Consider the following 25,822-nt stretch of genomic DNA (forward strand, 5'->3'; position numbering starts at 1 on the left):
CATCTTGTTCTGTTAAGAAAACCAGATCTTAGTAAAACGTTACAAAAATTAAAAGCTAGAAAAAACGGCTTTTATATAATGGTATGGCTTGTTAGTGTTCTAACTCTGCAATGTCAGGTCATTCTTAAACAGTAGATTTTTTTCCTTTGTAAGGATGTCATCCAAATGATTTGAATCCTATAACAGATGAGTAATCTTCAGTTCTTCACTTTCTCTTCAGTTTCCTTCTGTTTTATTAAACCAAATAGTGCTAGAAGAATACACACAGGTATATGGAGAACTGCCTGATCCTTTGTGATTTGCATCTTATTATTAATAAGGAGCAATTAACAGCAATGAATGCAGCTGCTTAAGTCTAAAATCTTAAGAAGCGGGACAACTAAAATGAGGCTGAAATTGTCACTTGAGCAATAAGTGCTTCATCATCTTATGAAGCAATTGGGTTGGAACCAAAATCTGAAGGCACTGCGGCCCTCCAGAACCAACATTGCTCACACCTGGTTTAAAGGGTCTGATTCTGAAGTTCATTTAGTTGCTTTGCTGTTTAATTAGCAGACAAAGCTTGTCACTAATTTAATTTAAGAAATACGAGGGCCATTCAAAAAGTTTCCACACTTTTTTTTTTTTTTTTAACTCTGTTTATTAACAATTACAAAAACAAATTATGAGCACTTTTCTACATAGTCACCTTCCTTTATGATGCAATTTTTCCAGCGTCGTACCAACTTTTTAATGCCCACTTACTACTCCTCCCGCCTTCACCGCTTCCAATGAAAATATAAAAGTGGAGAAACTCTTTGAATGTCCCTCATAGTTAGAATGAAAACCTGCTGCTACTGTGGCCCTCCATGATTAGAGTTGGGAACCCCTGGTCTATTGGAATATGCCTTGTAATGCATGTAATAATAAAATGCATTGGACTGGCGACGCTAAATTGGCCCTAATGATGTGTACTTGTGTGTGAGTGTGTTCCCTTATAATGGAACTGGCACCCTGTCCAGTGGGATGATCCTGCCTTGCACCCTACGCTTGCTGGGTTAGGCTCCAGCCTCCCGGCAGCCCTGGTCAGGATTAAGCAGGCATTGAAAATGGTATGATATGGTTTTGGTTTTACTGCCTGCTTTTTTTTTAATGTACTTATTTTCACTTTAAAGTTTCTGTCCATCTCCTGATCCTTTATTTGCATATTGTTTTTGAAGTAGAGAAGTCTGGATTTAAAAAAGCAGGTGAGCTGTGCCTATGCTGCGACCCAGCTGACCTGCTAGCTTTCCAGTCTGGTATTTTAAATATTTTTCTTTTTTTTGCCTTTTTCCTCCATGGCAGAACACATGGATCCAGCACCCTAAAATCACATATCATACTTGATGTTTGCCTGTTTTCTCTATGTCTGTGTTGGTTTTTCTTATATATCCCCAAAGACGTGTGTTGCAATACACCTTATGCAGTGGCATAATCCTAATCATTTAGACCTGAATGTTAGAAAAACCAAGGAGAAGGTCATTAACTTTAGGAATTAAATTCCCTTATTATCAGTGGTACACTTGTGGAGAGGGTAAGCAGCTTTACTTACCTATGGTTCATATTGTTGAGGACTTAACATGGACCACACATTAGACCAATCTAGATGATAACAGGCCATTCAGCCCAACAAACCTCTTTCTAAATAACATCAAGTCGAGTTTTGAATGTCCCTAAAGTTCTATTGTCTACCACACTATTTGGTAGCTTATCCCACGTGTCTGTGGTTCGCTGTGTAAAAAAAAACTTCGTAATGTTTTAGTGAAATTTACCCTTAACAAATTTTCAGTTGTGTCCCTGTGTTCTCGATAACTAATTTTAAAGTAGCAGCCTTGTTTCACTGTACTGATTCCCTTCATAATTTTAAACACTTCAGTCAGGTCTCCTCTTAATCTTCTTTTGCTTAACCTAAAAAGGCTCAACAACTCTTTTAACCTTTCCTCATAACTCATCTGTTGTTGCCCTGGAATCAGCCTCACTAAGTGCATTGCTGCCTGGTATGGGAACTGCACTATTCATGTGCATAAATCTCTACAGAGGGCCGTGTGAGTAGCTGAGCACATCACTAGAACTCCAATTCTGGAGTTATGTATTTAAGTATTCCAACCCGTTCACTTTCTGCACTATTGTCTGTGTTGTAAATTTTCTTTTAAATGGTTAAATTTTCCATTTTGCTTATCAATCTATGCTCAATAACCCATAATAACAAAGTGAAAATACATTTTCAGAAAGTATTACAAATTTATTAAAATCAAAAGCCAAAATAAAAAAAAAAAATCAAAAACTGAAAGTATTCAGACCCTTTTCTGTGCCATTCCAAATTGTGGTCAGGTGTATCCTGTTTGCTTTAAATCTGCTTGAGATGCATGTAGAACTTGACTGGAGTCTACCTGTGGCAAACTGAATAAATTGGACATCGTTTAGAAAGGCATATATGTCTGTGTGTATATAAGGTCCTACAAGTCAAACTGCATGTCAGGATACCAAAACAAGCCATGAGGTTTAAGATCCTCTCTGTAGACCACTGCAATCAAATTGTGGTGAGGCATAGACAAGAGCAAGGAGATAAAACTCAGTTTTAGAAATGTTTTTTTTTTTCCCAGGAGCACAGTAATTTTGAAATAGAAAACGTTTGAAACCACCAAGACTCTTCCTAGAATTGGCCTTCTGGTTGAACTGGGCAAGAAGGACCTTGGTCGGAAAGGTGACCAGGAACCCAGTGGTCACTCAAACAGAGAGCTTCAGAAGTCCTTTGCTGAAATGGGAGAACCTGTCATAAGGATGACCATTGCAGCAGCACTCCATCAATCAGGTGCTTATGACAGAGTCATTAGATGGAAGCTATTCTTGAGTAAAAGACCTATAAAAGCCCACTTGGACTCATAGAACCGGAGGTGAAACGATGCTCTGGTTTGATGAGACAAGGATTTAAGCAGAACTCCAAGAACTATGTCTGGTAAAGACCAGGCCCTGCTCATCACCTGCCTAATACCATCCCTATAGTGAAACATGGTGGTAGACACACCATGCTATGTGGGTCCTTTTCAGCAGCAGGAACAGGAAGACTGGTCAGAACTGATGGAAGGATGAATGTAGCCAAATACAGAGTGGTTTTCAAAGAAAACCTGGTCCAGCACACATGTGATGTTCAACTCAGTTGATGGTTCTCCTTTCAGCCCGATAATAATCTGAATCATACAGCTAACGCAATGCTGCAGTGGCTTCAGGACAGACCTCTGACTCTTCTTGACTGCACCTGCCAAAACTCAGATTTAAACTCCATAGAACATCTGTGAAGAGACCTGAAGATGGCAATTTGCAGACGCTTCCAATCTAACTTAACGGATCTTGACTGGGTCTGCCAGGAAGAATGGGATATATGGCCCAAATCCAGATGTGCAAAGATAATAGACAATTACCAGAAGGACTCAAAGCTGTGATCACTGCCAAAGGGGCTTCTTCAGAATACTGCATTAAGGTTCTAAATATTTCTATGAATGAGATATTTCAGTTTTTGATTTTTAATAAAAGTTTGTAGACCTTTCTGAACACACATTTTCACTTTGTCATTATGAGTGGTCAGAACACTTTCAAAATCCACTGTATATACTGATTGATAACATGACATGCCATTCTCTAACATGCTTGATATAGTTAAGCGTTACAAGGAGGGCTGGAGCCATCGTGCAAGGCATAAACCAGGAGACAAGAAGCAAGGCAGACTCATTCACACCAGTAAACACCTAATCTAAACTTGCCAAATAAATTATAACACAAATCATTTAAAATGTTGCATGAACCTCAGAGCAGCTTGAGAAAAAACATAAAAACTTGGGGAGAATGTGCAAACTCTACAACAACCACGCACAGGAGCAGGATTTGAACTCTGGATGCTAGATCCGTGAGGAAGTGGACCACAGTACAGATACATTGTAGAACATGTTAAGCACATCTTTTAAAATAAATGTAAACAGTCGAAGATGATGACCCTTTGACTTTGGTAAAGGTTGGTATTTTGTGTGGAAATTGTTAAAAAAGGATAAAATGAACGTCAGCCCAGAAGTAGTACCTGTTTGACAAGATGTCCACCTCTTCATTCCTCTTACAAGTGTTAGGTAGTTTTCTGCATCTTTCCTTTGAACTTTTTCCTCATTCTTCAACTGAAAATGGTCAAGTCAATTGGTGTACTCAGTACAATGAAATTTTTGCATGTCTCCACAAAACAAGCGAAAGTATACATAGCTTGCAACATACTGCTCTTTCCAGGTCTCACCATAGACTTTTAATGGGGTTCAAATCCAGGTTCACTGTTAATCCTGAACACGAAGATGAATTGTCCATCCTTTTTATGAGCCTACCTTCTCCACTAGAAAATACTGGAGAGCCAGTGCCTGTTTTTAAAGGCCTGTGTAAAAAGCAGGAACTATCCCTGGGTGGGACAGTTGGCTATCATGGTGCCCAGTAAGACATTCAAACTCCAGTGAACCTAACATTCTTGTTTTTGTGATTCAGTAGGAAACCAGAAGAAAGGTAGAGAGGGTACAAATTTCTCCAAGCTAGAAATCAAACTCGTGCTACCTGTTTTGCAGCCCATCTGCCCCTAAAGCTCAGTAAATGTCAGTTGTCTATGAATATGGTTAAAATACACACGCAGAAGGAACGATTATGATTTCTTTATTTTTTTGTTTTTCTGAATTTAATTGACTCTGTTGTTCTCATATCCCTTTGTTAGTGGCTACTTATTTCTATGAAGTGCTTGTTCTGACGCAATGAATTAGTTATTTGTAAGCTTCTGTTCATTTCCATATCAGTTATTTTGAGGAGACTTTCTGTCTCCGGAGACCAGGTGATGATTATCTGTTTTCACACAGAGCCAAGCTTTACATGCTTCACTGTATGTGGGTGGCGATGTAAAGCCGGTGATATTTTGTTCCGGCTCTTATGCAAGTTCAGAAAGTTATGGTAGGGTAGAAACCTTGGCATTCTCAATTTGTTTATTAAAGAAATGAATTCTTCTGGGGCTTTTTAGATAGGGAATTTGCTGTTTCTTCTGATTAAAGTGTGTCCTGCTTTAAAAGTCAGAGTAGATGTTCTTGCTCCATTTGTGGCAGAATGTGAATGAACAACAAGTGGAATTTGAAATAAAAACCCTTAAAAAGTGATAGCAAGTAAATAACAAACAAATCCAAAACATTGTCATTATCGATATATACAGTATACAGTGTATATATAGGCAAGCGTGTGGGTATACATGCTGTATATGTGTTCATAGTTAGCATGCTGTTCTTTGTAAATGTGACAGCATTTACCCAATGAACCTACATATATATACTAGCTGTGTAAGCTGTGCTGTAAAAGGCCCAGGGTCCTAGAAACTGTTGAAATGTAGAGATGTCAGGTAAAGGAACTACCTTATATACTCGCGTATAAGTCAAGTCTTGAAACCCGAAAAATTGATCATAAAATCAGACCCCGCCCATTCAAAAAATGTGACACTTAGTTTTTTTTTGGTTTTTTTTTTTCCATCTTCTTGCTTCCTCCAATCTTGCACCAGTTTCTCAGACACATTGAATTTTGTTGCAGCAGTGCAGTTACCAATTTTTTTCACCACTTTTAATTTAAAACCAGCTTCATATTTTCTTCACTCCATTATAGATAAGGGATGCTCTTACAATAAAAGTGTATGAGGGTGTGAGATACAAAAACACAAAACAGTGCAAATGTCATTTCGGAATAGTTCAGGTATTACCGTGTGGTCACGTAGGCACAACACATAGAAAAGAAAGGCCGTGTGCTCCGTGGTTACTCTTTCAGGTGGGAGTTAGCATATCATAATCTCTTGGACCAATAGCGTGAGTTTTCCGCATTCGACTTATACGACCGACATTATAAAATACCGGAAATTATACGGTAAAATCAAGCCCCAACTTATCCACGGGAGAACTTAAACAAGAGTATATACGGTACTCTGGGCATCTCTCTCCTAGGAAGATTCGTTCTGCCGATGTGCTCGCCTCACTTGTGCATTAGCGGCGGGAGGAAAAGTAAAAGGGATACCATTTTGCTGATGTTAGCAGCTAAGCGACTTTGTCTTTCTTCGGAGGTTTCATTTTGCTGATGTGTGGCCTCGCTTGTGTTATTAGCGGCTAAGCGAGTTCTCTGTTTCCTCGGAGGTGGAGCTCTTACCCCGACACCACCTCTCACTTCTGGGCCAGACAGACACACACACTTCCACGCGTAGATTTTTATATACAAGATACTATATAGATATATATTATAGTGCATCCGGAAAATATTCACAGCGCATCACTTTTTCCATATTTTGTTATGTTACAGCCTTATTCCAAAATGGATTAAATTCATTTTTTCCTCAGAATTCTACACACAACACCCCATTATGACAACGTGAAAAAAAGTTTACTTGAGATTTTTGAAAATGTATTAAAAAAACAAAATTGAGAAAGCACATGTACATAAGTATTCACAGCCTTTGCCATGAAACTCAGAATTGAGCTCAGGTGCATCCTGTTTCCCCTGATCATCCTGAGATGTTTCTGCAGCTTAATTGGAGTCCACCTGTGGTAAATTCAGTTGATTGGACATGATTTGGAAAGGCACACACCTGTCTATATAAAGTCCCACAGTTGACAGTTCATGTCATAGCACAAACCAAGCATGAAGTCAAAGGAATTGTCTCTAGACCTCCGAGACAGGATTGTCTCAAGGCGCAAATCTGGGGAAGGTTACAGAACAATTTCTGCTGCTTTGAAGGTCCCAAAGAGCACAGTGGCCTCCATCATCTGTAAGTGGAAGAAGTTCGAAACCACCAGGACTCTTCCTAGAGCTGGCCGGCCATCTAGACTGAGTGATCGGGGGAGAAGGGCCTTAGTCAGGGAGGTGACCAAGAACCCGATGGTCACTCTGTCAGAGTTCCAGAGGTCCTCTGTGGAGAGAGAAGAACCTTCCAGAAGGACAACCATCTCTGCAGCAATCCACCAATCAGGCCTGTATGGTAGAGTGGCCAGATGGAAGCCACTCCTTAGTAAAAGGCACATGGCAGCCCGCCTGGAGTTTGCCAAAAGGCACCTGAAGGACTCTTAGACCACGAGAAAGAAAATTCTCTGGTCTGATGAGACAAAGATTGAACTCTTTGGTGTGAATGCCAGGCATCACGTTTGGAGGAAACCAGGCACCGCTCATCACCAGGCCAATACCATCCCTACAGTTTAGCATGGTGGTGGCAGCATTATGCTGTGGGGATGTTTTTCAGCAGCAGGAACTGGGAGACTAGTCAGGATAAAGGGAAAGATGACTGCAGCAATGTACAGAGACATCCTGGATGAAAACCTGCTGCAGAGCGCTCTTGACCTCAGACTGGGTCGACGGTTCATCTTTCAGCAGGACAACGTCCCTAAGCACACAGCCAAGATATCAAAGGAGTGGCTTCAGGACAACTCTGTGAATGTCCTTGAGTGGCCCAGCCAGAGCCCAGACTTGAATCCGATTGAACATCTCTGGAGAGATCTTAAAATGGCTGTGCACCGACGCTTCCCATCCAATCTGATGGAGCTTGAGAGGTGCTGCAAAGAGGAATGGGCGAAACTGGCCAAGGATAGGTGTGCCAAGCTTGTGGCATCATATTCAACAAGACTTGAGGCTGTAATTGCTGCCAAAGTTGCACCGACAAAGTATTGAGCAAAGGCTGTGAATACTTATGTACATGTGATTTCTCAGTTTTTTTTATTTTTAATAAATTTGCAAAAACCTCAAGTAAACTTTTTTCATGTTGTCATTATGGGGTGTTGTGTGTAGAATTCTGAGGGAAAAAATGAATTTAATCCATTTTGGAATAAGGCTGTAACATAACAAAATGTGGAAAAAGTGATGCGCTGTGAATACTTACTGGATGCACTGTGTATATATATATACGAGCTGTATATACCCGGCGTTGCCTGGGGCAGAAGTAACGTAATCGGTCAAACACTTACATATATACCAAAGTAAACCTAATCGGTCAAACAGTTACATATATAAAAAAACCGAACCTAATCGGACAAACAGCTTCATATATACAGAAGCGAACCTAATCGGACAAACAGCTAATCTATATACATAAGCAAACCTAATTGGTCAAACAGTTACATAAATACAAAAGCAAACCTAATCGATGAAACAGCTTCATATATACAGAAGCGAACCTAATTGGTGAAACAGTTATGCATGTGCAGAATGATTTTACAAACATTATGCGTGTTAACAATCATTAAAAAGAAAAGATTGAGGAACTGTTCTTCTATATGTGATGAAGCCACTAATAAGACAGATTTTTTTCAGGACCCAGCTGTTTCATAACTAAACTACTGCCACCCCAAAGTAATGCCTAATAGTGGTTTTTGGGGTAGCTGTGGAATAAAAAGGGTGTTTTTTAGTCAGTAAGAATCTGACACTACCCTTCAGTACGGGCTGAAGGGTGCCTATGTAAGGTTTTACATCCTTCCCGTATGGAAAAAAAAACATACTAAACTTTTTTTTCATCATTACAGATAATCTCAGTCAAATCGAAGTACGCATTCTCAATTTATTTTTATCTAATTTTTACTTTTTCACAAAGCCATCCCATGCCAATTTGTATGAATAAACTTTTGCTAGAGAGTTAGCAAAAGTTTATTCATGCACATATTTTAATACGGATAATCTATCTCTAATCAAGGTTCTCATTTTCATTCTAATTTAAAATAATAATAGATACTCATTTTTTTCTTCTGTTTTAGAAAAACCAATCTATGCCACCTACGTCTTCGTCAAGTCAGCTTCATCCAGCTTCATCACATATAGAAGAAGAGTTCCTCAATCTTTTCTTTTTAATGATTGTTAACACGCATAATCTTTCTAAAATTATTCTGCACATGCATAACTGTTTGACCAATTAGGTTCGCTTCTGTATATATGAAGCTGTTTGTCTGATTAGGTTTGCTTTTCTATTTATGTAACTGTTTGACCAATTAGGTTTGCTTATGTATATAGATTAGCTGTTTGTCCGATTAGGTTCGCTTCTGTATATATGAAGCTGTTTGTCCGATTAGGTTCGGTTTTTTTATATATGTAACTGTTTGAACGATTAGGTTTACTTTGGTATATATGTAAGTGTTTGACCGATTACGTTACTTCTGCCCCGGGCAACGCCGGGTATATACAGCTCGTTTCATATAAATATAAATTATTAAACAGTAAAATCTTCTTCTGTAATTTGCTACCGTGGCAATTTGTGTTTCTGTCCAGGATTTTAAATGACCTGTAGCTCGCAAACCGTTGCACCTATACACTTGAAATGTGGTACACATATAGTACGTCACGTCTACTATCCGCTTTATGGGTGATGATTGTTTTAGTCTTTTTATCTTTATTTTATTTTATTGTACAATCAAGTCCTATCTGCGCACAGCAGGGCAGCCGTGGGCGGATGCGTATGGTGTATTCACTCGATGTTATCGTGCATTGCGCTGTCAGTGGTATTTTGATAAAAGAATTTGAACAACATATAAGAAGCGTATAAATTATTAAACAGTAAAACATTAACATTTAAGAAGTAAAGTTACATTAAGTACTACTGCTGTGCCTTCGGGTATACCTCATTTTTTGTTTGCCCATTACATGCTTAAATGTATACATTTTTTGGTGCACCTACCCGAGAACACGCGACATATAACCGAGCGTGGGAGAAGCATGGATTTTAAACACGCGTTGAGTTGATGTGCTGGTCTCCCTCGTGAAATAACTGGTAATGTTTGACTAAAATCTACAGCGAGTAAAACGACATTAGCTCCTATTTTTTTTTTTACGATCTCTGAGATGTTGCTTTTTTCGGTTCAAGGCTTCATAAGCTCTTTTATGTTGTATGGTGTACTTATCCCAAACCATCATCTTTGAATGTTGCAAGACTTTCGCCTTGTATGTAGATCGGGGTAATTACATTCATTGCATTCCTAGTCTGAATCACAATGTGATTGTATGGGTGGTTACCTGGCACTGTAGGGTTGCCACCCGTCCTTTAAAATACGGAATCGTGCCGCGTTTGAGAATGAAATTGCGTGTCCCGTTTTGAATCAATACTGGACGGGATTTATCCCGTATTTTTTTTATCATTTTTTTTTTTAAAGCAGCGTCTCATGCAAATCATCCCACACGCATTTTATGAAGATGCCTCCTTTCCTACTTTTGATTGGGTAATACTTGATGTCATCGTTAGTTTGATTGGTGTTTTTAACTGTCCAGTGAGTAGGGCGTGTCTTTCAACCGTAAGCAGATTTTTTGCACTGGTATCACTGACCTCGACGACGGCGACGTTATACGTCAAAAATAAATTACGATAAATGACGATTTTAGCGATACTTTATTACGACGGCGGCTACATAGACACGATCAAATAAAAACAAAAAAATCAAATAATCATTCTACATTTTCAAAACGTCGAAAAAACGACGGAATGAAAAAAAGGCCCACCCGACGACCCACCCATTCCATTTTTATATATATAGATATAAATATATATATATATATATATATATATATATATATATATATATATATATATATATATATACACACACACAGGACTGTGCAAAAGTTTTAGGCAGGTGTGAAAAATGCTGTAAACAAAGAATGCTTTCAAAAATGGAAGTGTTAATCATTTATTTTCATCAATCAACAAAATGCAGTGAATTAACAAAAGAGAAATCTAAATCAAATCAATATTTGGTGTGACCACCCTTTGCCTTCAAAACAGCATCAATTCTTCTAGGTACACTTGCACACAGTTTTTGAAGGAACTCGGCTGGTAGGTTGTTCCAAACATCTTGGAGAACTAACCACAGATCTTCTGTGGATGTAGGCTTCCTCACATCCTTCTGTCTGTTCATGTAATCCCAGACACACTCGATGATGTTGAGATCAGGGCTCTGTGGGGGCCATATCATTACTTCCAGGACTTCTTGTTCTTCTTTACGCTGAAGATAGTTCTTAATGACTTTGGCTGTATGTTTGGGGTCATTGTCCTGCTGCAGAATAAATTTGGGGCCAATCATACACCTCCCTGATGGTACTGCATGATGGATATGTATCTGCCTGTATTTCTCAGCATTGAGAACACCATTAATCCTGACCAAATCTCCAACTCCATTTGCAGAAATGCAGCCCCAAACGTTCAAGGAATCTCCACCATGCTTCACTGTTGCCTGCAGACACTCATTATTGTACCGCTCTCCAGCCCTTTGATGAACAACCTGCCTTCTGCTACAGCCAAATATTTCAAATTTTGACTCATCAGTCCAGAGCACCTGCTGCCATTTTTCTGCACCCCAGTTCCTATGTTTTCGTGCATACTTGAGTCTCTTGGCCTTGTTTCCACGTCAGAGGTATGGCTTTTTGGCTGCAACTCTTCCATGAAGACCACTTCTGACCAGACTTCTCCGGACAGTAGATGGGTGTATCTGGGTCCCGCTGGTTTCTGCCAGTTCTGAGCTGATGGCACTGCTGGACATCTTCCGATTTCGAAGGGTAATATACTTGATGTGTCTTTCATCTGCTGCACTAGGTTTCCTTGGCCGACCACTGTGTCTACGATCCTCAACGTTGCCCGTTTGTGCTTCTTCAAAAGAGCTTGAACAGCACATCTTGAAACCCCAGTCTGCTTTGAAATCTTTGTCTGGGAGAGACCTTGCTGATGCAGTATAACTACCTTGTGTCTTGTTGCTGTGCTCAATCTTGCCATGACATGAAACTGTCTTCCACAACCTCAACCTTGGTAGTTGAGTTTGGCTGTACCTCACCCAGTTTTAAGCCTCCTACACAGCTATTTCTGTTTCAGTTAATGACTGTGTTTCAGCCTACATGTGACATTGATGATCATTTGCACCTGTTTGGTATGATTGGTTGATCATACACCTGACTAGAATCCTACAAAATCCCTGACTTTGTGCAAGTGTACCTATAAGAATTGATGCTGGTTTGAAGGCAAAAGGTAGTAACACCAAATATTGATTTGATTTAGATTTTTCTTTTGTTCACTCACTTTGCATTTTGTAAATTGATAACAATAAACAATCATTATTTATATTTCTGAAAGTATTCTTTATTTACAGCATTTTTTCACACCTGCCTAAAACTTTTGCACAGTACTGTATATATAATATAATATAAAATCCTAAGCCTAAATGTGCAATGATTTTATGTGACGTTTTTTGTCACGCTTTAAATCGGGCTTATTTTAAAAACTGCATATATACGTTTGGTACCATTCTTTTGAGAATTTATCAAACTTTAATGTGATATTGTTAGATTTTCAGATTCTTAATTCTGTTTTTAAATTATAAACTAAAAAATATAAAGAACTCGTGTCCCGCTAGACGAGACTTTGTGCGAAGAGATTTAAGCACACCTGGGGCTGGAAATAAAACAAAGAGTAGGACAGCTGCTGTACAGGCTTTTAAATGTTCGAAGCACCGTGCGAGATGCAGATCACGTGGCACGACAGCAGCAGCAAGCCAGTAGCTGATCGAGCAAAGAGGAGGTAAAAAAAAAAACTGTACTTGTTTCCCATTGTATCACTGTTAAAGAGAGGGTTTCGGAGGAGCGACCATGTTTCCCTGGGGTGCATTCAGCCCCCCTCTTCACAACGCAAAACGAGCAGGGGGGAACCCCCTAGTGTATATATATATATATATATATATATATATATATATATATATATATATATAAAATATACTGTGTATAATATGCATTAACTATAAAAACACCTCCCTGGTTTGGGAGACATCCGTATGACCTGGAAGCACTTTCATTACAGATGCATGATTACGGGTGCATGATAAAAGGAAGCCATCTCACTTCAAGTGTTGAGCAAGAGTCATGAGGCAGAGAGCAAATCTCAACTGGAGGATCAGAAGGAAACATTGTGTTCATTGGTGATTAAGGTATGGACTTTGAGTACTGAAAAAAAGAAGGTATTGTAAATAAAACTATTTATTTGTACTCAGCACTGTCTTAGTGTAGTTGTGTTTGGAGTTTGGGGGCTCGGTGGTGCTTCCTGGAGGTCACAAGGTCTTTCTCTGTACCAACTTTGCACATCTAGACACAGCCATTTCCATCCTCCACAAACCCCCCGGTTATTCTTTGCAAAAATTCTCTGGCAATGTCAAAAAAGCCAAATGCAATCCACTTTGATTCAGTGTTTTACAATAATAAAATGTGTATGTGCACTATATGGCCAAAAGTAAGTGAACACTCCTCCAAATGATGGGGTTCAAGTGGTTCTTTGTTAACAGGTGTATCACATCAAGCACAGAGCCATGCAATTTCCATTGGCCATCATTGTATTGTACTGAAGGGCTCAGTGACTTCAGACATGGCACGGTCAAAGGATGCCACCATTATTACTAGTCAGTATATGAAATTATTTCTGATCTGCCAGATCTTTCCCAATCAACTGTAAGTGTTATTATTGTGAAATGAAATTGTCCAGAGAAACAACAGGTCAGCCATGAAGTGGAGGACCACACAAACTCACAGAGCGAGGCCACCGAGTGCTGAAGTGCATGAAAATCTCCTCTCCTCTGTGGCATCATTCACAACAGAAATCCAAACTGACTCTGGGAGCAAAATCAGAACAAGAACAGCAGGAGCTTCATGAAATGGGTGGCCATGGCTAAGCAGCTGGAGAGAAATCTAAGATCACTATGCACAATGCCAAGTGTTGGCTGGTATGTTGTAAAACAGGCCACCATTATACTCTGGAGCAGTGGAAATGTATTCTATGGAGTGATGAATCATGCTTACTATCTGGCCATCTGGTGGATGTGGCTTTGGTGGATACCACAAGAACACTACCTCCAAGATTGCATAGTGCCTGCTGTAAAGTTTGGTGGAGGAGGGGTGAATGGTCTGACGTTGTTTTATGGGGTTTGTGCTGGGCCCCTTAGTTCCAGTGAAGGGTAGTGTTAACGCTACAGCACACAAAGACATTTTTGACAATTGTTCACTTCCAACTTTGTGGCATTAGTTTGAGGAAGACCCTCTCCTGTTCCAGCATGACTGTACACAAAGCCAGATCCATAAAGACATGGAGGAACTGGAGTGGCCTACTCGGAGTCCTGACCTTAACCTTACTGAACACCTTTGGGATGAATTGAAATGCCAATTGTGAGCCAAATCTCCTTGTCCAGCGTCAGTACCTGACCTCACAAATGCTCTTCTGGCAGAATTAGCACAAATTCCCACAGACACACTCCAAACTCTTGTGGAAAACCTTCCATACAGCCAAAAGGCTGGAGGTAATTTTTGCCACAAAGGGGTGGTGCGTGCTCTGGATACCACCTAGTGCCCCATATGGGGTTCAACCAGCAATTACAGGGAAGTTGCAGTAAACAGCATGAAGATTTGGGCTGAACTTGCAAAACTTAATCCAAGTAGTAGTGGCTTTGGGCCTCAAACCCTGAGGTTGTGGGTTCAAATCCTGCCACTGACACTGTGTGACCCCAAGTAAGTCACCACTTCACCCACCTGTGAACCAGTTTGCAAAAACAAAAGAAAATGTAACCAATTGTATCTCAAATGTCATAAGTCGCTTTGGATAAAGGTGTCGGCCAAATTAATAAATGTAAATGGTACTCAGGTCAGGATTGAAGCCCTGGATTCTAGAACTATAAAACAGTGCAATATAAAATAAAGTGGAAGCTTGGTGATGAGCCAGTAGGTGCCGGGGACACTGCATTACTGTTCTTCTGCCCCTTTGGCAGTGATCACAGCTTTGAGTTCTACCATTGCAGTCTATGAGCTCCTTGTTAATTATTTGTCAGTTTGTATATGAAGTGAAGTGAATTCAAATTAAATAGAAAGGCAAATTCACATATCAAAAATTGCACATTTACTAAACATAAACCACATAAAAGACTAACACATACTGTACAAACAGCAGCACTCACGTACAAAGTAAAAAACAGCCCTTTGCTTCTCTGAACATCCCAGAATAGGTGTTGACAACCTGTCTGTTCCACTTGCTCACCTCTCAAGAATTTTAACAGCATTGCCTCTCTTCCTCCTGTATGAGGAGTCCGCACCCCTAACTCTCCTAATGGCACGCTGGCTTGAAGGTGCTTTAAACTCCTTCTGAGGTTCAATTCAGATCAGAATCCGGGCTTGGATGTCCTTGCTTGTTTCTGTGGGATCGGTTGTGGCTCTGCAGTTGTTAGCCTTCAATTAAGGTGTCCCTGCTGTTTATCTTCTCAAATGGCTGGTATAGTTTAAATTAGCGACTGTATGCCAACCCTGCTTTTTAGATGGCACAGTTCAGCCCTCTGGCCAGTCCTCCATAAACTTGTTCTTGAATGGGTAACCTGGTCCCAGCTTTCCTAGCCAGTGGCTAAATGTTCCCAACTGTCACCCAGGATGACTTGTGTCTTCTTGCCAGTCCTCCCTGATATTACTGTTTCTTATTTTAGAAGATCAGACATCTCTGGCACCTGCTAGGTTTCTTGTCCTCCGGTGTTCTGGAGGCATTGTGTGTGTTTTCTCTCTCTTGAGCTGATATCCCAGCCTTTCCTCATCTGGGACTCCATCACACATGCACACACATAGCTGATAGTTTGGTAGTGGCCATTGTCTTCCAGCACTGGCACGATTAATGCTTTATTTGTGTCAGTGTGTGCCCTTTGGGGGTCTTTGTCCTGTCCTTTGCCAATGCTAATGTTGCATTTGCCTCCGTAAACTTCAGATCCAGGTCTTGTTAGTTATTTCTGCAGGCCTCAGCACTTCATAGGACTTGTCACCATACAAGTGAGTTCAGAGAATATTCACATTCCTAACTTTCTGCACATTTTATTGTGCTGTTGATTTAATTTTAAATAGATACATTTGCCATTTTTGACCATCAATCTACTGTACACACATTAACCCACAATGACAATGTGAAAACATGTTTTCAGAAAGGTTTGCAAATTTCTTAAAAATCAAAAACTGAAATCTCTTATTCATAGAAGCAATGATCCTTACCTTGTAGAAATCCCTTTGGCATAAATTACACCTTTGAGTCTTCTTGGTTAGTCTCTACAAGCTTTGCACACCTGGATTTAGGCAGTTTATCCTGTTCTTCCTGCTAGATCCTCCAAAGTTCCATTACTGTAGATTGGATGGGAAGCATCTGTAATCTGCCATCTTCAGGTCTCTTCACAAATGTTCTATGCGGTTGAAGTCTGAGCTTTGACTGTGCCACTCAAAGACGGTCAGAGTCTTCTCCTGAATGTCACTCCAGCGTTACCTTGACTATGCTTTGGGCCTCTTTATCATGCTGAAAAGTGAACTGTTGCCCCAGCAACAGCCATCTCTAGGGTGCTTAAAGGTTAAATTAATAATAGATGTCTCAAAACTGAGATATGCATGTAAGCAGGCCTATGTGGACTGGCAGAAACTGCCGCCTTGAACGCTTAAGAACATAACATGACAAACGAGAGGAGAGCATTCAGCCTCACCTAGTTAGCTAATAGTTAGATTGACACAGTATATCATCATGCAGATGCTTTTTCAAAATTGTCAGCTGACTCAATAGTTTGTTCCAAATTGCCACAACACTCTGCTTTCTGACTTGAATTTTGAATGTACGTATGTCCTCTTAATTTCCACTGGTGTCCTCAAGTACATGATTCACTAGTAAAAGAATTCTCTTCTAATAATAGGTAGGTGAATACATAAATATCACGATATAATATAAATTAATATATACTGTATGGTACTTTATAGTTGTGCTGTTTACTGTATGTATTCATTCATCAATCAACAGATCCATGCCTATTTTGTTACAGGATAGCAAAGGTTTGTGTATGTTTTTTGTGTGTATATATACACTGTAAGTTGGTGTATGTGGCTGTTTATATTTTCCTTTGTTTTTAACTCACTTATTCCATTACAGCACTTTGGGAGAACTGAAGCCTCAAACTCTTGAGGAAACACGAATCCGTTGCAGGAGTGATTCAGTGATGATGTTACCTCTCTGTGCCACTATTATCAGGAGTCTAAGGTACTAAAGAACACGGGTATCATCAGAAATATTGCATATTTATTCAAAACATATACTTGCTGTGCAAATTATTAGGAATACCAACACAAATGTTTAATCCATATACTTAAAAATCGGCCAAAGGGAACTTCGGCACGATGGACTAACAGATGGGCGTCCAAACTCCAGGAGTGAGCAGACCAGCAACAAAACCTCTTCCCGTAAATCTTGAGATGCCAGCTCACTACTGCATTCCTCTTATTCACGACAAAATATTCTCAAATTTTGCATGTCGCTGTGGTTGATTTTACGATCTGTTTAAATTGTATAGTAAATCTACGCGGGGATTAAGTTAGAGTACAGTATTAACACCGACTGCAAGTCTAAAGGCGGATGAATCGATCAGATTTACCGACAATGGAGCAAAGAATGCAAAAAAGAGTTCTGGTAAGGCTAGCAGGATCTTTAAAACGAACTGATTGAATCGAAACGAGCAATTCCCTCCGTTGGTTGTTTATGAGCCATTTGATGGATCAACCAAAATCCGCATTCGTTTTTTCCTTCGGGTAAATTGGGATGCCGCACCAGATTTTCTCTCGTTTTGGAATGCGTGCCCGTCAGCGACCTGGAATGATTTAGAGTTCACGGGGCACGCTTTATTTTGACTTTTACGTCGTAAAATACGACCTGTTGTGTTCCGATTCCTGGAAAGAAAAACAAATACAACTTGCCAACATCTCTGTGTACTAAAAAATACCACGGCGACATCAACAAATAGCAAGCGGCGCTCGGAGCTTCAGATTAAACTTCAGCAGAGCTTTCCTGCCGTGCTGCTCACAAACCCCCGCAGATCCTGTTATCAAGAAAATGTTTTTTTTTAAGGCAACGTTAAGATATAATAAACTCTTATTTACTGAATGCGCGTGCCGGCTGTTTCAAAACTAAAATAAACGTCATCAAGCTTTTTCCTAAAGATCTGAACACAGACATTAACTGATGTGAACTGTAAAGTGACTCCGTAAATCCCCTACACGCGTACAGTGCACGGAGCTTCGCTATCTTTAGGAAATGCGCATGGAAAAGTTCGTTTGGTAAAAACGGCATATCTAGTGATTAGAAACAAATTGCCTCTGCTCTATTCATAGCTGTTGTTTGAGATGCATGTCTGATTTTTAGATTTATGTAGGTCTTCCTAATCGACTTAAGGACCACATCTACTTTCCTTTTCTTGTATTAAAGTCATTTATCTGTTTGATTGTGTAATCCGATGTCCTTCCAACCTTTTGATCTACAACTGATAACGAAATCTGGATTTATCTAATTGATCGTTATCGTTGCAGGAGATTCTAAAATCCACATTTATATTCATTTCCTACATGTAAGCGTGCACAAATTGTCTTATTTATTTATGGATTTCTTTTTTTCCTATTTATTGTTTCTTAATCAAAATCAGAACTTTCACATTCACGTATTTATTTATTATTTGGTGCTTAATGTTTTATAATAGTTTTTATCCTGTGTTATTAAATGTCAGCTTTGCTTTTATTTCTGTTGTATTCATTTGAATATCTGTGATGCGCTTTCACCTTGGGAAAAGTGCTAAACACATAAAATCAGTTATTATTGGGTATGATGATGATGATTAATACCATTCCACCTATCCATCTTTATTAAATAAATACCTGTTTATTTAATTCAGAGTCGCATACTTCACAAGACACATTCACGCATAAACGATATAATATAAAATATGTCATTTAGTAACCCGTTTAATCCAGACCGGTGTCAAGTAAGATAATTTATATTCGGGTAGGTTCCTCCCGCCTCGCTACCCTAAATTGAAGTAATCAGTCTGTTGTGTTATGCTGAGGATTTAATGCCATACGTCATGTATATTTCTATGTACGTTATATGCAGAAAGAACAGTCTGCTTCTAAAAAAGGACACCTTAACTTTTACAAAATACATACTGTTTGTGTTAATTTCTTCTTTTTTTGATAGTGTCTTCTTTTTTGAATATGTTCATAATTCAGTAATGTGGACTAATCAATGTAAACATGCTTGACGTGGTTCTGTACATTTGGTTGTCTTTTGATGTAGTTGGCACGTGTTAATCATTTTTGTTTATAATGCCTCTGACCGAAGAAGTGACCGTTGGACACGGGCGGCAGACAGGCTGGCATGCAACATTCCGTACTGCCCCGTTGAACCCGCTAATTGCACACCCACTTGCCAGGAACATCAGAATACATCGTAGCAGTTACATCACGAAAACGATTAACTTACACGGCAGAACTCGCTTTTACTGTGAGTACCGACTATTAGTCGCTATAGTATTCTTGTAATTTATTTGGAAACAACGAACATTCTATTTATTATTTCAACAAGTTAAACCCGCACCGGACAGAAACTATTTAGGTTCCAAAATAAAAAGGTAGGAAAATTAAAACTTCTAATTATATGTAGGAAGAGCTACAATTATTGCGCAGGTGCGAGACGCGCCTTTCGCAGAGTAGACTCGATGAATTTATAAACACTACGAATTTCTCGCAAGCGATCGTGCAAGTTACAGTGTCCACACACACACACACACACACACACACACACACGGTGATGGGGATTTAAGGTACAAATGAAATACACGAACTCTTACAGGACTGCTAGCTGCAGACTTTAGGAAATACTGCGTGGCGCTCGTTGAAATCCAATGTCCACAAATTGAGCCGGCCTCGTCGTTTCAGTTGGCTGCATCCTTAGTTCATCATCAATATCACTGGGACTTCATTTCTGAAAGGATTGTTCCAAAGTGAAATACAGCCTTTGTAGTATTCCTTTAACTCCAGGCGTCTAGGTTAATTGCCTGTTCAAACAACCATTTAAGATTTGATGATTTTGATCTGTTAGGTCTTGTCTCTATCTTTAAACTGCAAACTGTCAAAATGAAGTATTTCCTGTATTGCTGTTGTTCAGCTTTTTTCCGAGAATGCCAAAACACTAAAACGGAATGCTGATTGACCACAATGGTATGATCATACATTTTTTGAAAAATGTCGACGTTTTAAGGAAGTCAGGATGCGACAATTAATGTACTATCACATGTGACTAACATGTGAAAACAAAAGTGTTATAGTTTGTCATCTTAGTAATAAAGTAAAACCTAGCAGAATGTGAGCGAAACGGTGAATTTAAGACTTCGAAACAGGCATGTTACCTGTTCAAATAATGTATTTATAAAGTCAAAATTAATACTTCAAAAAATGGCACGTTACTTGCTCAAGTAATTTATTTATAAACAGAAAATTAGTAATTGGAAAACACCTGTTCAAATAACTTACTTATCAAGCTACAGTCAATACTTTAAAAACTGCCTTATTACTTTTTTTAGATAATTCACTTATAAAGCCAAAAATAGTAACTTTGAAAAACTAGTATGCTATCTGTTGATATAATTCATTTGTGAAGCCTTCACCCGTTGAGTTAGTGATTAGTGATAAGAGAAAAATGTATCGGTACGTGATAAAAAATTGTTTTCTTAAGCTTCACAAGTAAAAACGTATTTAAAAATACGATATTGTTTAAACAACAACTGCTATTTAGTGTCAATTTAATGGAAGCTTGTGTCAAGGGTCCGTGATGCAGTGTCACTGTATAAATTGGCGTAAATCCGTGTGTATATAAAAAGAACATAATACATTAACTTTAAAAATATTCCCAGATGTAAAAAATATACAAAATATGGGGTTGAGCGCGTGTTTTTTAATAAGCCTTGTTGCGATGTACCACTACACAACTGTACTGTTTTAAACACTGTACAACTGAAGAAATGTTAATTGTTTAACTTTATCGCGATGTTTTATGAATTGAAATTAAAGTATTCCTGCCTTGCACCTAAAGCTTGCTGGGATGGGCTTCAGCTGCCCTGTGACCCTGATCTGGCTTTTGAAAATTGATGGATGATTGAATGGATATATCTAATCAAGAAGCTCATTTGAGAGTGAGACAAGAGCTGCCAGAATCTATCTATCTATCTATCTATCTATCTATCTATCTATCTATCTATCTATCTATCTATCTATCTATCTATCTATCTATCTATCTATCTATCAACTCGTGGTTATCTGTTAGTTGCTTTACTATTTGTCTAAAGTACAGCCAGCAGTGTTTTTTTAATTTGTCATTTTTTTTATATAGGGCCCTATCCCACCTAGCAGTTGAAATTGTTAAAGGCTTGTGAGTTCAGGTCCCGATAATGAAACAGTGTGACCATGAGCAGGTCACTTCACCTGTCTGTGCTCTAACTGAAAAACAAAAGACGTGTAACCAGTTGTATCTCAGATGTTGTAAGTCACCTTGGATAAAGTCAGTCAAATAAATAAGTAAATAACATATAGTGTCCTATACATCTGTCTGTTGTAGAGTATCTATCTATCTATCTATTATATAGTGCCTTACGTATCTATCTATCTATCTATCTATCTATCTATCTATCTATCTATTATATAGTGCCTTACGTATCTATCTATCTATCTATATTTTTATAATAGTGTCTTATCTAGCTGTCTGTGATATAAGACCCTGTATTCGTAAAATATAGTATCTTATCTATCTATAATGTCCAGTATTTCTATATTTTTTATAATATAGTGCCTTGTCTAGTTGCCTATTATCCCCTGTACTTTTATAATACCATGCCTTAGCCATCTATTATGCCCTGTATTTCTATATTTTTTATAATATAATGCCTTATCTATCTATAATTACAGCTGAAAGAAGTCTATATGTAGTTATCTGTTTGTATAATATAGTGTAATATCTGTATGTAATGCCCTGTATTCCCATATTTGTATAATATAGTGCCTTATCCAACTGTCTTTAATATAACCCACTGTATTTGTATAATATATTGCCTTATCTGTATATAATTCCCTTATTTCTATATTTGTATAATATAGTGCCTTTGTAATTATCTGTTTGTATAATATAGTGCCATATCTGTATGTAATGCCCTGTATTCCCATATTTGTATAATATAGTGCCTTATCTAGCTGTCTTTAATATAATCCACTGTATTTGTATAATATATTGCCTTATCTGTATTTAATTCCTTTATTTCTATATTTTTATAATATAGTGCCTTAGTCTATATGTAGTTCTCTGTTTGTATAATATAGTGACTTATCTGTATATAATGCCCTGTATTTTCTATATTTTTATAATATAGTGCCCAATCGATCTATTCTTCCCCGTCTCCTGGTAACTCTGTATTGTACTGAGAAAAACAAGATAAGAAATTGGATGCATACAGCCAGTTTATCTAAGATACACAGGTTTGGTAATGGAGGAAGTCAATGATCACGCAGACAGGGAAATGATAGAAGATGCGACCCACGGCCCTCTTTTTCCCTGCAGGTGTTCGGAGTGCTCGATCTCTTTTTTTGCACGAACGAGTTGCGCAGCTTGTTAGGTTGCTGTCTCGCCACACTTGGCTACTTGGGCGATTTCCGTCCGTGCCGTTTAATACCCAAAGTTTCATTATTCTGCCACATCACCTCATTCAAATGATCGACCACAACGTAGCTGGTTCCTGTCTCCGGTGCTACCTGGTTCTGTCAAACGAGTCACATTTAAACGAAGCAGAATGTCGCGGGTTCTTTACTGCCTAGTGGGCATGCGCCGGGTGCACCTGGCCTTCTAACCTACCCCCCAGTTTGTTGTTGACGAAAGCGCTACAATGTATCTTTTTGTGAGCGCAAATGGTTAAACACGAACTGCTGTCCCGGGGTAAATTACAGTTCCTGACCTCTGGATTACACCAAACAAAGTGGTTGCCGTGACCCGGTGAACAGAGAACCTGCCTCTTAAACCCACCTCGCGTCAGCCTATGAGACTATGTGGGTGGGGTTGAGGTGTGCGATCAAACTGCAAGTTCAAAATTGCCAAGAGACGAGTGCGACGACTTTTTAGGGAAGCTCAACGTCTCCTTAAAGCAAGAACAGCTTTATTCCGGAAAAATGGAGCCTTACGTCGACCCCCGGGTGGATATGCTAGGAGCAACTAAAGAAGCTACCCGAGGCGGTACAGACCGGGCGATGGAAGAGTGCGTAGACAAGGTGGACCCGAATCAGAAGCCCCCTTATTCTTACGTGGCTTTGATAGCTATGGCGATCAGGGACTGCGAGGAGAAGAAACTCACGCTGAACGGGATTTATCAGTACATCATTGCCAAGTTCCCCTACTACGAGAAAAACAAGAAAGGCTGGCAGAACAGTATTCGACACAACCTGAGCTTGAACGAATGCTTTGTCAAAGTACCCCGGGAAGGCGGGGGAGAGAGGAAGGGAAACTTCTGGACGCTGGACCCTGCCTTCGAGGACATGTTCGATAAAGGCAACTACCGGCGACGCCGGAGAGTCAAGAGACCCTACCGGCCACCCTCCTCCCCGTATCTGTCAGGCAGCCCTTGTCTCAGCTATGCTGACCCTTACTGCTTCCATCAGGGTTCTAAATACCTGCAGTCGCCCTTCGTGAGCAACACTTGGTCTTTAGGACAGTCGGCTTCCCCTTTGGGATATCAGCAAAGCCAGCAGAGCAGTACCGGCGCCAGCGCAAGTCCCGTCCCAATGAACGGATACACCGGGCATCCCCTGCACACTTCCTACGGCGCCTACCACCGACATCAGGGCCTGCTAGTCCCGGCAACTGGGAGTCCGTACCCGGCTATGAGCCAGCCGATCAGCCCAGGGGGGGCCACCGCGGCGGCCACCACTTACCAGCTACCCTGCTCCAGACAGCCGGACATGCCAGTGATGCATTACTGGGACTGAGCGGGAACGCAGAACCAAACTAGGAGGCAGCCATGGCCACGGAAAGGGACCTGCCTGTTAAGTACTTAAAATGCCACGGCACGATGCCATGCGTGATGTTGAAGAACAGACGTGTACATATTTTATTTGGACGTTTCTGGATTAACTGAATTCAGGTAATTCCGATAGGACCAATGCGGCTTATAGCTAGCCTTTCTACCACAGAGAAAGGTGGGCAAAATTGAATACGGGAATACACGCGAATGGGGCCCAAAGTAGTAATGGAGCTGTGGAAGAGGAAAGGACAACATGGATCAATTTTGAAACTTACTTGGCTTTTGTCTCCCTATTTCTGATTGTTCTCATTTTATTGTGTGTTCTGGACGCAGGTGTGGTAATTGTTTGTTAGCAGCTCGTTGTGGACGACAAACAGAATGTGTGCACACAATGTCAGGGCTTCGTGGACGGCCACTGGAGGAGAGCTGTAGTGTTCTGGTTCAGTAAGTCATGTTTTCATCAAAAAAAAAAGCGAAATAAAGTGAAGGATCGTTTAATGAAAATCTAATAAAAAAAAATGCCCCCAAAGTAGGATGTTAATTGCTTTACACATTTAAAAAAATGAGACGTTATGTTAACAAATCCAAGACTGTTACAAATGTGTACCGATTGTTTTGATGCAAATGTTGTGTATTTTTTTTTTGTAAACACGTCAGGAATAAATCCACATTAAATGTGGATATTTTTTTTTATTTAAGAAAGCAGTGTTTTTATATTTTTATTATTAATTGAGCGAAGTTTGCCTCGTATTCGTTTACCTAATTTTCGTTTGTAAATAAAATGTAAAATGCTATTACATCTTTAGCATTTAAACATCAGCTTTATACAAAATGTTTCAGGTTATTAATGTTTATTTGAATCTGTTAAAGAAATGAAGGTGCGGACCAATTTCTATGCATAGTTGTATATTTTTTCTGTTAATAAACTTGTTTGTTTTTTTTAAATTTTGTTGAAGTTCTTCTCGTATTTTCCAAGTCTGAGGTGTGAATTGAATAGGGTGAATATCACAGGGTGCCCAGCGTTGGCTTATCTCTTAAAAGACACGATAACCCCAAAATGCCTGTAATTGTTAGGCACAATATACGACTGAAGGTCACGTTTTAATAGCAGCAGATGAAAGGTTTTGAGCTCAAGGGGTCAAAGCGCTGTGAATATCAGCACAGCAAAACCGTCAATGTGTGAAATTTAATGTTGCAGTAGGAAAGTTATCTTTAAAATGATTTATGTGGAAACACAAATTTTAGACCTTAAAACTGTGCGTCCGAAACAAGGAAAGTGAAGTTTGGACTTGAGTGATGTAACAAATGTGATTAGGGCATATAATAGAGCATTGATCCGGGGATTTTTTTTTATTTTATATATATGTTTATTTATTGTAATGATTAATGAATCGGCAGAAAGTGAAAAACACCGGGCGGGTAGGCGCACCACTGGATCTTCAGGTCTGCCTTACCTCGAGTGCTTCCGGAGACACGCGCCCAGTCCCCTCGCAGCCGTCGTTAAGGAAAGACGGGTGTTACTGTCACCTTAGGAAGGCAGGGCCGCGCTGTCTTCAAGCTGAAAACGAGGGGTTGAGAACTTTTTAAATTCCTTGTTTAAACACGAAGTATCTGTACCGAAATAAGCAAAGCTGGTTTGTCAAACAGGATCTCCACTCTTAAACATAAAAGTGCCAGTGATTCTTCAGTGCGATGCCATAAAGGAAACATTTTCCACATGAAGGTTCCAGAAAGAACCTTTAGATCCATAAATAATCTTGAAGAGAGGGCACTAGATTTATAAAATTCAGAAAGGGTCGTGATTTTAACAGGAGAGCAACGCAAGGTAAGTTCATGGTTTCTTGGTCGCTTAATATCTTGCTGAACAGTCAAGGTTTCTGTTTTGTTCATTTTAAAGTCCAAAG

General features: G+C 39.5%; 1 protein-coding gene and 1 long non-coding RNA gene across 2 annotated transcripts in view; one reads left to right on the forward strand and one right to left on the reverse strand.

Annotated features, from left to right (window-relative positions):
• Positions 1–20,004, reverse strand: part of LOC127529055 (uncharacterized) — a 45,663-nt gene extending 25,659 nt beyond the window's left edge. The window contains exon 1 of the long non-coding RNA XR_007935708.1: positions 19,707–20,004. This is a non-coding gene — a long non-coding RNA (uncharacterized LOC127529055). The remainder of the gene's footprint in view (positions 1–19,706) is intronic.
• A 2,970-nt stretch (positions 20,005–22,974) lies between these two features.
• On the forward strand, positions 22,975–24,863 carry foxl2l (forkhead box L2-like). Its single transcript, XM_028807899.2, has one exon. It carries the CDS (start codon positions 23,071–23,073, stop codon positions 23,881–23,883), a length of 813 nt encoding a protein of 270 aa, XP_028663732.1. The 5' UTR covers positions 22,975–23,070; the 3' UTR covers positions 23,884–24,863.
• The last annotated feature ends 959 nt before the right edge of the window (positions 24,864–25,822 follow it).

Source organism: Erpetoichthys calabaricus, chromosome 8 (genome assembly GCF_900747795.2).
Source record: "Erpetoichthys calabaricus chromosome 8, fErpCal1.3, whole genome shotgun sequence".
Lineage (NCBI taxonomy): Eukaryota > Metazoa > Chordata > Cladistia > Polypteriformes > Polypteridae > Erpetoichthys > Erpetoichthys calabaricus.